General features: G+C 40.6%; 1 protein-coding gene across 2 annotated transcripts in view; it reads left to right on the top strand.

The window, feature by feature from the left end:
- Positions 1-16537, top strand: part of PCSK5 (proprotein convertase subtilisin/kexin type 5) — a 294987-nt gene that overhangs the window by 233505 nt on the left and 44945 nt on the right. For both annotated transcript variants that reach the window (XM_034773743.1, XM_034773744.1), the window contains 2 exons: positions 8602-8704; positions 13373-13509. In XM_034773743.1, coding sequence (XP_034629634.1) covers positions 8602-8704; positions 13373-13509 — 240 coding nt within the window. The remainder of the gene's footprint in view (positions 1-8601; positions 8705-13372; positions 13510-16537) is intronic.

A 16537-nucleotide genomic window follows, 5' to 3' on the forward strand; every position in this document is an offset into this window, starting at 1 on the left:
CCAATGCACCTTGTTTTTATCCAGTCTACTTACACAGAGTTGACAATGGAGAGTTCTCTTCTTTTTTTCCTATAAAGTTTTGCAAGCTCCCTCTCTTTGCAAAACAATGTATTGTAACAAAAAACTATTTTGATGAACATGTTGATAAAAAAATCATGGAAAAATACCAGAAAATGTATCCATTCTTAACCCTGCAAAAGAGAAACAACTTGGAAGTTTCATCATTTTTCACAAAATTGTTTTCCTGGGTTTTGACCAATTCAGTTTACCACTCACCAAGAATACTGGTGTGGGAAGGGCTTCCTTTCCTCCTCTACGGATGAAAGCATCATCACATAGCAAATTGCTGTATGCTAGCAACTGAGCCTTGTTAATGTGCCAACAGTCTGCTTACTAGGGTCATGTCCATCTATTTGGTGCATATGCTGCCATCACCAACAAATGTTATATGCCAAATGTAACCACATCTCAATTCTCCATCACTGCACTGGCCAACAGAGCAGGACTTGGACCTACTGATGTCCTGAAATATTTTGGTTAAGTCCAAGGCACCTAGAGCACAGCAATATTGGGCCTCTCACCTGGGTTTGAGTCAGGCCCATTATTTTTATAGGCCCAATTTCTGAAATCCTCATACTGAGTATCCCAGCAAAGTCAATGGGATTGCTCATGAATGTGTTACTCTGTGTGGGTAAAGGTAGCAGAATCAGTTCCATACTCAGCTACACATGTACTGTAGTTAGCAGATACTAGAAGGAGTTTGTCTCTGGATCACCACAATGATATCTATTCCCCAATAAGGAAGTGAAGCTTCACTTCTTCTATGTGAAATGCAGACAAGGGAGTGAATGCTGTAGAAAGAACTCCCAAGTATTTAAAAGGAGGGCTCCAGTCAGCAGCAAACGCTGCACCTTCATGTAGTGCCAGGCGTTATCTTTTTGTTTCATTTCTTCTTTGAGTATCTCCTTCTTTGAGTATTTCTTCTTTCAGATCTGGCAGTGGTTGGTTATGCATCAATGCCACATTCACAATTATTAAATTATTGCCATCTTTACGGAGTGTAAGATGGATTTTGTGAAGGTTTTTTATGGAAAAACATCACATTTCAAGGCTGGCCTTTTCCTACCATGCTCCATGGAACATCGCTTTTCTTTTGTTTTGCAGATATACAACACTGTTATTGTAAAAGCAAAGGGGGCAATTGCCATGGGGCCTGGACAATTTAAAAGGGCCTGGGGACCCCGGGGGCCAGCATGGGTGGTCACGGATTCGTCACTTCCGCCCCGGGCCCCGCCCTGCCTATGGACAGCCCTGGCCCTGGGGCTGGAATTTCTGTCAGTGGGCCTGGCAATAACCAACACATGGATCCATTCCAACCCCTTTAGCCTTTGTCAACTACCCACTAGGCAGGGACAGATCCACTCTAGCATTATAAGGAACAGCTAGTGGGAGCTGACAACTAAGGGATGTCCCAATACAATTTGTTATCCGCAACAATAAAACTGGTAAAAAAGGATCCATCATCCCATCACTATACTGTCTGAGCACCAAAAGATCTCAATACCTGACTCTGCTAACTCACATAATGAAGAGACAGTCAAAACAATTCTTCCCCTCTTAGTTCCACAGGTGGAACCGCCTTCATTTGGTGGTAGTGGTGGTGGCCAATGCATTTGTGCTGTGTGAGCTTATAATGTGAGTCTTGGTCTCCATCACATCATAAGGGGTCTGTCCTCAGTGGAGAGTAACATGAGGTTCTTTTTACTCAGTCTCCAACCCACTTCTCACTGGCTTTAGCAGTAGCTCAGGATTCCTTTCAAGTGACAGATGGATGTGCTCACCCAATGGAGGAAAACACATTCTGGGTTGTAATTACCAATGGTAATTTAAAAACTGATTTTTTTTAATTTATGGCAAATATCTGAGCTCTTTGGTGGAAGGACTATCTTTTCACATGTTAGGACTGTGCCTAACAGAATAGGGTTCCAATCCCTGACTGGGGACTGTGAGCTCTTAAACAGACAAATAATAAATAGCAGTGAGAATAAACTTCAAGCTGTTTTGGCAAAGGGACAGATACAGCAGGTGTAAATGTTTTTATTCAGAGGAGACAAGAATTGAGGATTATGCAAAATACTGCAGTTGATAAACCCTTTCTCCTCTACGTCCTGCTTCAAGTCTAACCTGAAGCATTATGTGATCTCTGCTAATCCTGCAACAGAAGACCCTTACATTCTATAATCACCATATCAAACTCTGCACAAAATATCTCTGCTGAGGGAATGGAATCCCTGGTCTGTTCCGACCCCCAAGCATGATTGGATCAAATATTCAAAAGCACCTTAGTGAATTAGGAGCTGAGGTTCCATTTTTTCAGTCCTCCTGAAAGTCAGTGGGACTTGGTGCCTAAGTTGCTTTTGAAAACAAGACTGCCACGTAGGCACATTTGAAAATTTACCTCAAAGCTTAAACACTTAAGGATCCCTCACTCGGATTTGTGCACCCTCCCCTGTACACCCAGAGCATTTTCCCAAATCCCAGTGCAACAGGTGTCATGCTTAGATTCAGAGGCAACTTGATTACAGTGTACAAGGACCAGCCCAGGTTGAAAAATACTGGGTTCTAATGGGCTCTTTAATCAAGCAAATAACAGCTTAGCAAGAATCAATGGCTGGAAGCTGAACCCAGCCAAATACAATTTAGAAATTAGGCACAAATTTTTAATAGTGAGGGTGATTAATCATTGGAACAGACTGCTAGGGGAAGTGCTGGATTCTCAGCTCTTGCTGTCTTCAGATCAAAACTGGATGCTTTAGCCAAACACAAGTTATTGGGCTCACTACAGAGTAACTAAGTGAAATTTAATGGTATGTGATATACAAGAGGCCAAACTAGCCAATCTAATGGTCTCTTCTGGCCTTAAACTCTATGAAACTCTATGCTTCTTTCAAATTCATTCTCTTCCCCAAAGCCCACAAATGCTGAACGCTGCCTCTAGCAATGAAGCTGCTGTCACCAAGCCCTCAGTAACGTGTTTTTTTTTTTTAAATAAAATTGCTCTAAGGACCCAATCCTTTAAAATGCCAATCACCTCCTGGTGCTGTATTCTTTCAACTCCTAGTGATGATAGGGGAGGATGGTTTGATGGATATAACACTCAGAAGACACCAGAAGGGGTCGGTTCTGGGGTTAACCACAGACTTCTTATATGACCATGGGCCATTCACTTTATCACCTATCTATAATACTGATCACAATATCTCCAACCCCAAAAGGGGGTTGTGAGAATAAAAATAATTAAAGAATGTCAGGTGCTGCAATACTACGGTAAGGAGGGCTGGGTAAGTGCTTAGCCAGGATGACTTTGGGGGCAGTATTCAGCATCTTGCAGAATCAGACACTAAATTAGCATCATACTTTGGGCCTCCCAGTGCATTTTGTGTTGTCTATCTGGGCAGGGCTATGGCCTACCCTGTATTTTACAGCACCGCCTGCACTAGAGGTAAATATTACTGAAATAACAGCAATCAAAATCATTTATGCAAGACAAACTAGAAAAAAGTAGTTTTTACACGCTGGCTAGTGCAGTGGCCTGGGACTCAGGAGACCTGGGTTCTAATACCCAAATCTGCCACAGACCTGCTGGGTGACATTGAGCAAGACACTTCACTTCTCTGTGCCTCAGGTTTCCCATCAGTAAAAAGGGGATAATGGTGCTTATTCTCCTTTTTAAAGCACTTTTAGATCTGCTGATGAAAAGTGCTATATAAGAGCTAAGTATTATTAATTATTTATTGTATGTATTACTGTTGTGCTTGTTAATAGCAATACTATAAACAATTAAAGCCATACTTTGCAACCTGCCAAAATCCAAATGTTGAATGCAGTATACCCCAAAGATCCCAAATGAGGGATACAAAGCATTATTTACAGTGGGTTTCATGCCCTTAATATAACTAACTTCTGTTATAAGCTCAGATTCATGGTTTTGTTGTGATTATGTAAATAATTTTCAGCAATAAAAGTGAGGGAAACAGCAGCTGAGGGAAACACCCAGTTTGCATGGAACACGGCTAACTTTGGATGTGGCTACACTGCAATTATACACCCATAGCTGGCCCGTGTCAGCTGGTTTGGGCTGTACAATTGCAGGGTAGATGTTCGGGCTCATGCTGGACCCTGAGCTCTGGCACCTTCCCCACTCTCCGAGCTCAGGCTCCAGCCCAAGCCTGAACATCTACCCTGCAATTTTACAGCTCTGCCGCCATGGGTGTTTGATTGCAGTGTAGACATACCCTTTGGGACTAAAAAGGAGTGATTTCCCTTGAAATGAGGTACAATGGAGAAGTATGTTTGAAGGTGGTAAAATTACTTTTTAAAATGATCTAATGTTATTTCCCAGTTACATGCATGGCATGGATACCTTGCAGAATAACGTAAAAGAGTGCAGCTTTGCAAGGGTCAGCTAGCTACCAATATCTGAAGGGGGAGGAGGGGTAGTTAAGCACTTTTTAGCCTTAAGCAAATACGTCAAGTTAACAAATAGTTCTGTACTATAGTTTAAAAATCTTCTTTCAAGTGGCATTTCAGCATTAACTATTTTAATTTCCACAGAAAAAAATGCATTGTAATAATGTTTAATGACAGCTTTACAACCGTAGCTGTGACTTGTGAAATCAGAGGCCCAGAACATAGGCAATTTTTGGTGTTCACTCTTATAATAGTGTGTTTTAAGGTGCTGCAAATTAAAGATTAAGCTAGCAAAGAACTGGCCTTCGACTGGCACTAATCCAGGACAGCTGAAATGAATTACAGCACTTCAGCTGCAGGAAGTAACAAAGAAATAACGAAGGCCTTTTAAAACTCACCACTTATGCCAGGTGGGGAGGGGTTGGAAGGGGGTATTCTGAGGTATATGAATTAGTGGCTCCAGACTCACTGATTCTGTACAGGACACATAATCTAGCACTGTTGCCAAATAAAGTGAATTTAACAGAGATGAAGAAACAACAAAAAGCTTTCAGAATATAAATTACAACCAAAACAACAAAATCAGATAAAGAATGGTTTAATACCAGGGTAACAGTCCACTGAAGGATGCTACAACCGTGAGAAATCATGAGCACACTCCCCAAGCAATGAACCATCAGAATCGTCAACGTGGAATTTGCATGTATTCTAGTGTTGCCTAGTTATTTTATAGCATCAAACATTGTGCTTACAAACGTCACATAAAATATATAGAAGACAGAACCTGGCCCTGAGGAACATGTTTATTTTTTATATCAAGTTTCTGTTGGGAAAAGTATCTGTTTATATGCCATATTCTGAAAAAGTCATTTGTACTGATGTGCTTCCATATCATAACACCTTTACACGTAATAGTTCTATGGTAATCTAAAAATGGGGTTGCTAATTGTGGGAATACAGTGTTTATGGAGAGGACTGTAATCTAGTGAGTACAGCACTGGCCTGAAAGTCAGGAGATAAAGGTTTTCATTCTGGCTCTGTCATTATTTGACCTAGGGCAAATCATATAACCTATCTATACCTCATTTTCTCTCTGTACAAGCATAATAATACTTATAGGGTGCAGTGAGGACTAATTAATGAGGGCCAAATTTTATCTCAGTTACACAAGTGTGAAAGCACAAAGCTGTACTCAATTCAATATCAAATGGTTAGTTTATCACATCTTTATCATCATCCCCTTATATGATATATATATTTATGGGCCAGATCCTCAACTGGTGTAAATCAGCAGACCTCAGCTTACTTCAGTAGATCTATGCCAATTTACATTAGCTGAAAATCTCACTTGCACAGTCTAGAGAGATTATATAAACCGATTAGGGTGACTAGATGTCCCAATTTTATAGGGCCAGTCCCGATTTTTGGATCTTTTTCTTATATAGGCTTCTATTACCCCCTACCCCCGTCCCGATTTTTCACATTTGCTGTCTGGTCACCCTAAAACAGATGGATACCCATACAAATAGGCACATATAAATATGCTAAACGCCCTTTGAGATCTATGGCTGAAAAGCACTATAGAAGTGTTAATATATAAATTCTATGTATGTATGTATGTACGTACTCATACACACAGACACCTAAATATATTGGTTACCTCTGAGACTTGCAAAGAAAAGGTGCTTAAAAGCAAAGGGGGGGAGGGGGCTGTTGTTATTTTGCCTTTTTTTTATATATAACACACACACACACACACACACACAAACAATAGAAAGCCTCAATATTTTCTTTCACTGCTGGAAAGGAAGAAAGATAGCCAAAAATATGTTAACAATTCCTGTAAATCCCAGATTATTTGCAAAAACAATGTATTTTTTAACAGACAATTCAAAAGGATCCCGCAGACTTTGTAAAACCTGTCTGCAGAATTCCTCGTGGATAGGGATCTCACTATCTGGGCAATTTTATATATGTCTGCCATTCTTACTCATGATGAGAAGGACATTAGTTCATAAGTCATCCCAGTGATTTCTCCTATATATAAAATTGAGTTGGTAATATGTCTGGAGTGAGAGGGAATAGATAGTTGTATATTAACATTATTTTATGGCTTGTCTACATGGTATGGTAATGCCCTACATTAACTGGTCCATGTAGATCCTGCTGGTGTGCACTAAAGGTTCCCTAGTGTGCGTTAACATAATAGCTTTTCTGCCTCCCTTCCATTCATCCGACATTGCTCCTTCATACAGTCCCCCCACCCCCCCCACACACACACACTGTGGAGGACAGCAAAACAGAGACAGCCAAAACCAAAAGACACTCCACTCTTCTGTGTCCTAAATCCCACAATGCACATGTACAGCCCAAGTTTCAAGGCAGCAATGCAAGTGGGAAGAAATCTCCACCTAGGGGTATCCACAGAATTTGCAGCCTTCATTTACCTCCCAGGGCTCACTGCCCAGACCATATCCTCAGCTAAATCAGCTGCTAAAGAATGAAGCAGCAGATAGTAAATTCAGTCAAATATCTATACTTGACTAGCATAGATTACCTGCTAACCAAATAACATAAGGCACTCTTATTTAATCTAGGGCCTTATAAAACTGTTCAATAGATAGATTTACTGCCCCCACACAGTGCTTAATACACACACGGCTGGCATGTCACTTGCCAAATGACTCAATCTACTCTACAAGTTATGGGGAGCATAGATATGCAGCACAGTAACCATGGTTTAATGAGCACCCAATAAATAAAAGGACATGTCATGTATTACAGCACCACAGCAGCAGCAGCTATAGTCTCTCTGCCCATATAGGATGAGATTTTCAAAGTCACTGAGAGGACTGGAACACCCAGTTCTCTTTAATTTTAAAGATAATTGGGTGTCTACATCCCTGAGCAAGTGGCAAGCACTGAAGGAACAGTCCAAGTGGAGAGATAAGGGGGACAGAGAGGACCATTGTGCCCTCCTGATTTTGGGCTGGTCCTGGCTTTCTTATATAGAAACCCATCCCTGGCTGCCTATGAGTTGCAATGCAGTCTTCTAGTTTCTCTGTGGTGGCACATGCTACGAATATGACCTCAGCACATGCCTTACACTGGGGCTTGTAAGCTGGCAGTGTAAGAATGCTGTATTGGCACCAGAGGGATTCATCCTGAGTTTGCTGCAGCCCATTAATGGCTCCTATATAGGTGACATCTTTCTGCAACCACTTTGAATGTGTTTCTGCTAGAGAGAGAAAATATCACCAAATACACAACATGCCAACACATCTGAATGATCATAGTAAACATGAGAGACTCAAGAGGACTCGGTCTGATCTCACGCTGGTGAGAATCAGGAATGACTCCACTGAAATCTCCTGATGAAAAGCACTATAAGAGCTAGGTATTAAATCTATGGAGTTACACCAGGGCAAAATGAGCTAAGTGAAATCAGAATTAAACCCCAACATTTTCAGAAGAAATTACTTTATTTGTGGTTATGTCATCCACAGGAATGATAAGCCATTCCTAATCAATTCTGGATGCATTTAGTTGCTTGAGATTTGCCTTTTAAATTTGTCACCAAAATGTTTATGGAGATACTACAGTGGTTAGCATGTTAGAAATAGTAAATGCAGACAGGCAGCTGAATGGTTGCGATGTATCTTGTATCTACCAGATGGGGTTGCCAAACAGTACAGTGTACTGCAGCTAACCTATTTCAAAATCCCATCTGGTGTCTGGACTCACTCCTCATGCATCCCACACACAACTCAAACCGTTACCCTTCATGCAGTGTCCTTTATCTATTTCTCGAAGGTGCACTAGAATAGAGCCCCTCCTGCAGTCCCCAGCTGAGCCAATAGGAGCTGGGCTAATTCAGCCACTTACAGGCATTCTTCATAAGACTCATGCAGACTCAAAGAAAACAAGTCATTGGGCTCATCATTCCGAAAGACACCATGCTCCAGCACCCGGGGCACAAGCAGTTGGTTCCCTGTTGACACAACTGAGACCTGCCGGTTTCAGAAATTCAAAACAACTTTGGTGTCTAATTCTTTTCAATTAGCACATATTGGGCAAAGTTTTTTATTTGATCTGTGGGTCTTAAGTAAACAATTGGGTTTTGTTTGCCAGGGGAATATGCCGAGCGTGTGGATCGGTGTCGGTTCTGTGAAGCATCCTGTTCTAAGTGCACAGGGCCAACTCAGAATGACTGTATCGGCTGTGCAACCACAAGGTAAGTGATTGTTGTTGTTGTTATTTATTTACATTGTGGTAGCAGGTAGACGCCCCAGTCAGGATCAGGGCCCCACTGTACTAGGTGATGTACAAACACACAAAAAGAGACTGTAATTAACCCAATGAGGCGAATCGAGTATGACAAACAAAATTAGATCAAGGAAGGAGAACAAAGGGGACACAAATGAGACCAATTGCTTGCACAAGTAACTAGTGCATGCCCAGATGGGTCCTGAGGGCAGAAAATCTTTTTTCCTTAAATAAATGAAATCAGCTAATCCTGACTGACATACAGGCAAACCATAACTGTTGGTAGTAGGTACTGGCCTCTAACATGCCACAAAGGACACAGGCTGACACTGATCAGTGACAGTCAGGGTATGTCTACACCGCAATTAAAAACCTGTGGCTGGCCAGTGCCAGTTGATGCGAGCTTGGGCTAAAGGTTTGTTTAATTGTGATGTAGATGTTTGGGCTCGGGATGGAGCCCAGGCTCTAGGACCCTAAGGGGGGAGGAGGAGAGTCCCATAGCCCAGCTCCAGCCAGAGCCCAAACATCTACACCACAATTAAACAGACCCTTAGCCTGATCCCCACGAGCCCAAGTCAGCTGGCATAGGTTAGCTGCAAGTGTCCAATTGCAGTGTAGACATATCTTCAGACACTCGGAGTCCAATATTTGACTTGCCACATCTGCATTGTTTTTTACTATACATATTTGATTTATATGGTAACCTGGCATGATATCAATTACCATACAGGTCCTGAAAGGATTATTGTCTAACTAAAGACATAATTATTTATTTAAAATATATCTAAATACTTCCTTACTAGAGCAGGTCCTGAACTAAATCCCAACCTGAACCACTGCTCAAACTTTGGGAAAGTTTGCATCTAATATGAATTCTGCAGCTCAGGGTCACCTCTGCTATTTATATAAGGGAGCTATGATAGCCTCTTGTTTTAAATCCCATGTTCTTCTAATAGAGAAGGTGTAGTCTTGACTCTGCACTCACATTAGTTTTGCTCTGGTGTAACTGCACTGATTTCAGTGGAGTTACTCCATTTTTACACTGGTGTGAGATCAGAATCAGCTCCTACAAGCTTTTTCCATGGTATAAGAACACACCAAAAAACAAGTAAACATACAATTTATAACACCAATGTCTATGAGAAGACCTCTGAAATAACAAGAAACACCCAGTGGCGTCAATTCATCCTTAAAGCAACTCTACTGCCTTTAGGTGGGTTATACCATGGATTAATTTAGCCCAATGTGTCCGGCCAGAGTGTCAGGCTCAGAGCTGAAGTTCTATGCTTCTGGGTGGTAAATTGGAACCTCTGTGTTGCTGTAACACAGATTTTTGTGGGGGAGGGGAGGTTTGTTTGTTTATTGTTCCACAAAAAAAGGTACAAGGTGATCTAATTATAACAAATTACACAAAAACCCCTAGATGTTCCAGTCTGTAATGATCAAGCTCCTCTCTTTCTTGAGTGTCCATGGCCTTTGGGAGGCTATGATCATAACCAGAGTTTTAGTTGCCTCCTATTTGGCTTCAAGCAGAATTTCTCAGTCTTGTGTGGAGCTAGACATTTATTCCACTTCTGTCACCAATTTTGGGATTCTAGAATATACACGTAGATCATTTGCAGAGGTACTTTTCCTTACACAGGGTTACACTACATAATACAACTGGAGAAGAGGGGAGTTAAACTCCAAAGCTCTTATTTCACTGTAACAAGTCCCTCACCAGTTTTTGCTTTTTCTTTTTACATCTAGGGCTTCCAAAGAGAGTCGGATTTTTATCCTTCTGTCTGTTGTAAAAGATCTACTAAGAAAATACAAAAATAAAAAGAAACAACAAAAATAAAAATAGATAAATGAAAAATCCAAATGGAAACTGTAGGAGGAAAAATATCTCCAGTAGATACTATTTGTAATATATTGGAAATAGACCTATTTAAGTCTCAGTCTCCAGGGTCCTATGGTTCTAAATGGTTCACACTGAAGAGAGTGATGAATGGTGCTCTAATACAGACTACAATTCAGGAGAGAAGATCTCCTACAGTGGGATTCTTTTTCTTTTCTACAAAGGATGAAAAGATTGTGTTTTTCCTTCTGAAGTCCTATGAAAATGAGAACACTGAACATCCCCATTCTCTGTGGAAAATCTGCTCTAGGCACTGTTCCCTTGTTCGGAAACCTAAGAGTCCATTATCTGTTTTTAATGCAGCAGGGTAATTTGGTTTTTGCCAGCCAAACAATTTAGTTCTCAATTAAAAAAAAACCTTCTCCTTCAGTTGTAAATCTATATCCCATGATCTATAGAGCTCAGGATCAGGATCTGAGCTGTCAGCTTCTATCATGAGGACTACATTGTGACAAGGGCAAGAGAGGGTCTCTCTTTACTGTAAAAAGAACAGAAGTACTTGTGGAACCTTAGAGACTAACAAATTTATTTGAGCATAAGCTAAGGTGCCACAAGTACTCCTGTTCTTTTTGCGGATACAGACTAACACGGCTGCGACTCTGAAACCTCTCTTTACTGTACTAGCTTTGTTGATAAAAATCAGTCAGCCTCCTGAACAGAGATAAAGTCTACTGAATGCCATGTGTAGGTATGCGAGTCTCTTTCTCTCCAACCATCTAGTGTTCTTAACTTTTCCCCGTCGATCCTATATGTTTGTTCCTAAATTTTTTCAAAGGAAGCATCCTGGGAACTGCTTATTTATGGGGCACTCCTGGAGAATCATTTGCTACTGAGTGAGCAACGCAGTGGCATAGCTAGGAGTGGGAATGGAAATTTGGGTGGGCCCTGACTTTTGCGTGGAAGGACAATGACAGACTGTGCTACCTCAGGTTCTCCCCCAATGCCACACCCTCTTCCTAGCCCTGGTACCCCCAGACACAGGGCTTCACCTGCTGAGCGGGGCACGCACATAGGGTGGCTTAGAAAATGGCAAGGCAAAGCTGCCGGAGCATAGCTTTCTGAAGTGCGAGCGCATAGCTCCATCCCGGATTTCAAGTGCCCAAGTGATGCTCTGGGCTGCTGTGGCAGCACTATACCCCTGCTCAGATTTGGGTGGGCCTGGATGCTAAGTGGGTGGGCCGCAGTTCATCCAGGCCCATGCGTGGCTATGCCCCTGGGGCAAACTTGCTTCAGCAGAAGGCAAGAGGCAGGAAATGGGAGCAAACTTGCACCCTACCCTGAAATTTACTGTTCCTCCCCCAGGCATCGATGACCCACAGAATGAGAACCTCTCATTAAGCAAAGAGACTTGCATTGTCACCAGTGGCAGCACAGCTGTGCAAAATGTTCACCAACTATATACCAAGCCAGGCAAAATTCCCTTGGTTTCATTATCAATTCAATGCTCGGGTCATGTTCTTCAAGTTTTGCTAAAGACCTCTTCACATTTCATATAACGGAGATGTTGGAACCAATCAGAGGCAAAGATACAAGTAACACTATCCAATTTGTGTCAACACAGCAGTAGTTTTGCCATCACAGCCATGTTTGTCCATCCCCACAATTATCAACATTGCAAATCAGGGTAATTTTGAGATGATTTCTAACTAAAACACCATTTGACAAATTGTCCTCAAATTCTGCAGAAACAATCTCCCTTCAGAACAAATCTGGTTGATTGTCACACCAAACCAAAATTACAGGGGCACAAAATAGGGCTCTCTAATGAAACTTGATTGCTACCATAATATGGAGAAACTTCTGTCCTGAAATCAGTGCTAAAAAAGTAAGGAGTCAATCCTTAATTGTCATGTTAAACACATATCAAGATCAGGTTCCACATATATAAATGCCAGTCCAGCCAAAGATTTAAGCACAGAAGTGCATGAGGCAATACGGAGTCCTCTCCATTATTTTCCTTAGCTATATTTAAGACATCTTGAGGTTCTAGCCCACTGCTTCAACTTTTTCTTTCATATATCTTTCTCCACATTTACTCAAAGGCCACATCATTATAATATGTATCTTTTCCTCCATTAAGATTAAAACCATTAAATATAAAATAATGGTGAACCTGAGCCAGTTATGTTGCTACCACATTCACTCAGTTCCTTCAGACTCATCAAAAAAGTTTTGGAGAAGATGTGTCATTAGCCAGCATTAAAAAGTATTCAGCAATAACCCTCATAGGATTCAACAATAATCCTCATATGGGGACAGCCCCTAACACCCCAATCCTGTGAAGATTTACACATTTATGTTTAACTTTATGCACTATGAATAGTCCCATGGGCAGTTCAAAGCAAATCTTTAAAGTAAAACAAATAGAAAGCTTTGACAGAGGTTTAGATTTTTTTCACAGATAACTTCTGTGACAGAAATATGTTCTTGGCTTCTTTTTAACAGACATAAGGAACATTTCAGAGCTTGTGGTACAGAGACATCAAGATAAGTGATTTTCTGTGGGGAAAAAAAGTCAAATTCAAATCTGAAGTATAAGATTGAAGTTAAAGGCTTAGCTGGCCTCCCTCTTTATCTTACCAAATGTTGTAAAGAAAATCAATGGGAAATTAAAAGCAACGTGCAAAAAATATAAGTAATAAATATAACTGGGGGGGGGACGTTTTCTTTTTGTTTGTTTTTAAAGATGAAGATACAGCTATAGACTCTAATTTTTGCCTTTCTCTGCCACCACAGATTTTTTGATGATGGACGGTGTGTGCTGCAATGCCCCAAAGGGAAATTTGAATTTAACAACCAATGCCATTTGTGCCATCATACCTGCATGGATTGCAGTGGAAGTGAACCAAACAAATGTACTGCTTGTGGTACAGGTAAGTCAGATTTCTTCTTACAACTTTTTCCTTCGCCTCTTAATTTCTCTTTGCCTCTGCTTTCAGGACTAATCCTGGCCATGTTGATGTCAGTGGAACTTCTGCCACTGTTTCGGGCTATCCTCATGATTTAACTCGGTATAATGTCCTGGAATTCAGTTTGTATGAAAAACACTCTTGAAAATACAGATGTATTCTGTTCTTGTTGGGTCAGTTCATTATTTATCCAACAAAGACAGCCTAATGTATTTGGAATTATGCCTGACTTTAGAGAAGCAAAAATAAAAAAAAATTAAAAAGGAAATGTTTTTGGTTGAATAAAACAGAAAACCTAAGTTTGGAAATAGAAAAGCTGCACTAGGCGGTCTAGTCTACCCTGAAAGCCTTTTAGTGCTAACCCAGACAAGAAAAAAGTCTGCTCTTTCATCACAATTCACTTAAATGAAACATGTATAATAGCCACAATAGCTTCATCTTCCATCTGCTTCTAACTGCCCCCCTGCTTGGAAGAAATATATTAAATTATATTCAAAGGTGAGCCATGTGTCAGAGTCATGAAGCTCAGATCCAGATTCTGACCCAAGTCTGAACTTTGCCACAGCTGGTGCGGGCTATTTCTAATTCAGTGTTCTAGCTTAGGCACATTACAGAGGTAGATTCAAGCCTGACTCCAAAGTCCAAACTTCAACCAACTTTGGTAGGAATACATGTATGTTTCAGCTCCGGTACTCCTGTTTAGCAGTGAAAAATGTATGTTTCAAATAGTTATTACAGTGAGAATGTGTAAGTCTCAGAAAATGCTGCTCTTCGGGAGCTAAGACAGAACAGTAACAGTCATTGCAGAACAAGGTAGATAATAGGAGATATGGGATCACCAGCATCCTGTCTAAAGCAGATTTAGGTCAGATGCAGATGTATAGTGAACCCACTTCCATATTCCTAAAGAGAATGCTACCATCCACACAAAGGGAATCGAATCTAATCTCTTAACAGATGATATTTAAACAGACAATACAGGGAATTCCATGGTAGAAGGAATTCTTTTTTACTTTGAAATTACAGTAGAGCATGGTAGATTTTCCCAAAGTACTGCACATGAACATGTGTTAGATTTCTGGGGGTATAGTCTAAAAAGTTACTAAAAGTAAAGAGTATTCAGCTGCTGAAAAGACAGGAATGGATTGTGTGTCTTTGTCACAATATTTTCTTGAATAATGTTTTCCTGACAATATGTTACTTAAATCACAATTTTATGTTATCAGAGGTACTTAAACTCTATGGACCAATGGACCAAAAGTACAGAGGCACAAAATAGGGTTCTCTAATGAAACTTGATTGCTACCATAATATGGAGAAACTACTGTCCTGAAATCAGTGCTAAGAAAGTAAGGAGTCAATCCTTAATTGTCATGTTAAACACAGATCAAGATCGGGTTACAAACAAACAAGCAGCTACAAGATTTATACATAATATTTATACATCTGTTGGTATTTCTAATTATCACTTATGACTAAATGAGCAAGCAAAACTTACACCATCATAAATTCAGCAAAAGCTTGACAGGAGTGCTGAATTAGCTAATACAGCCAGACTGTGGCTGTATTAGCCAGGCTAATACAGGCCATTGCCCTACCAAGTGGTAGCAACCACTGCACAAGGCTGCTGTAAGGACAAAGGTATCTGAATCACTTGCCTTGACAGGCTTAACATCTCTCAAGTGTAGATCATCTTCCAAAGAATCTCTCTTTTCATTAGGCATTATTTTCCATTAAGATCCCCAAATACTAATTGAATAACATTTTTTCTAAAATAATTGAGTTAAAAATTGTTATTGATGGATTGACTCAGAGTATTGATAAGGGAATATGGAGCCTTTCACTTCTAGGAAGCCAGTTCAAATCCAGACCAGGTTGGTGGTGACCCCAAATCTTTCGCATCTGACTGACACTTTCATGGCAAATGTGAAATACATGAGTTGATAGTCTCAGTCCAGTTCTCAATATATAGATATCTACATCACAAAAAACACTATTACAATATGTACTAATTGGTACCCACATTGGCAGTCTCATTCCAGAGGCTGAGACCAAATGGACAAAGAGGCTAAGCCACACTTTTACCCCTATAAGCAGTATCTTCTTGTCAGAATCACAACAGTGTGGGGAAAAACTTGCACCGCTGCTGCCCATTCTGCCCCTATTTTGGGCAGCAATATAGAACTTCCATCTCTATGGGCATCCAGAGAGGCAGACACCATGGTAACAGTCACAGTATCAGGACCTGAGTAGACTAGAATCCATTCTGCAACTTTCATGAATAACCAAAATTCACAGACAAAAAGTAAAAATAAAAGAGTATGAATGGCTCTTTTTATACAGAGCAACTACCCATTAATAATATTTAGGTTCTGTCTGCAGCTTCAAAAATTGTCATGGGGAAAATATTGATGCAACATAATACAGTTAGCACAGTAAAAATAGTATTGTAAGGTGACTTGTAAAGAGCTCCCTACACTGCAATGCAAGCGTCCTGAGTTATACCTGCTTTCACAAGTTACATTGTTTCAGGCGGGAGGTGGGATAGACTGAGGGAAGAGGTTTCACTACTGAAATGACTCTGTGGAGTAGACATGGGAGAGCTTTCATCTAGTGGACCTGCCAGTTTTTACCTTGAAACACTAGAGATCACTGGTGCTTCAGTATAAAATAGACAAGCTTACACTTCTAAATTCAATCCAAAAATCCAAACTTTCAAGATTCAGGGTAATCAGGATGAAGATTCCAATGAAGACTCAAGCTTCCCCAAAGTTTAAGTGAAAGATATCCAAGTTCAGGGAGGGGCCTCTTCTGTCACACCCATATGTGTTGAGGAGAATTCAGGGTGAGAGTCCCAATCATGGAAGCGTCTCTGTCCATATTTGAGGATTGTGGGGTGTTTATAGTGTTTATACACTTGAAATAACTGTTATGAAATTTTTAGTGCCATAATTTCCCAACACTGTGGAAAGTGTTGGGTACAGATCCTCAG

Source organism: Trachemys scripta, chromosome 6 (assembly GCF_013100865.1).
Source record: "Trachemys scripta elegans isolate TJP31775 chromosome 6, CAS_Tse_1.0, whole genome shotgun sequence".
In the NCBI taxonomy this organism is placed as follows: Eukaryota; Metazoa; Chordata; order Testudines; family Emydidae; genus Trachemys; species Trachemys scripta.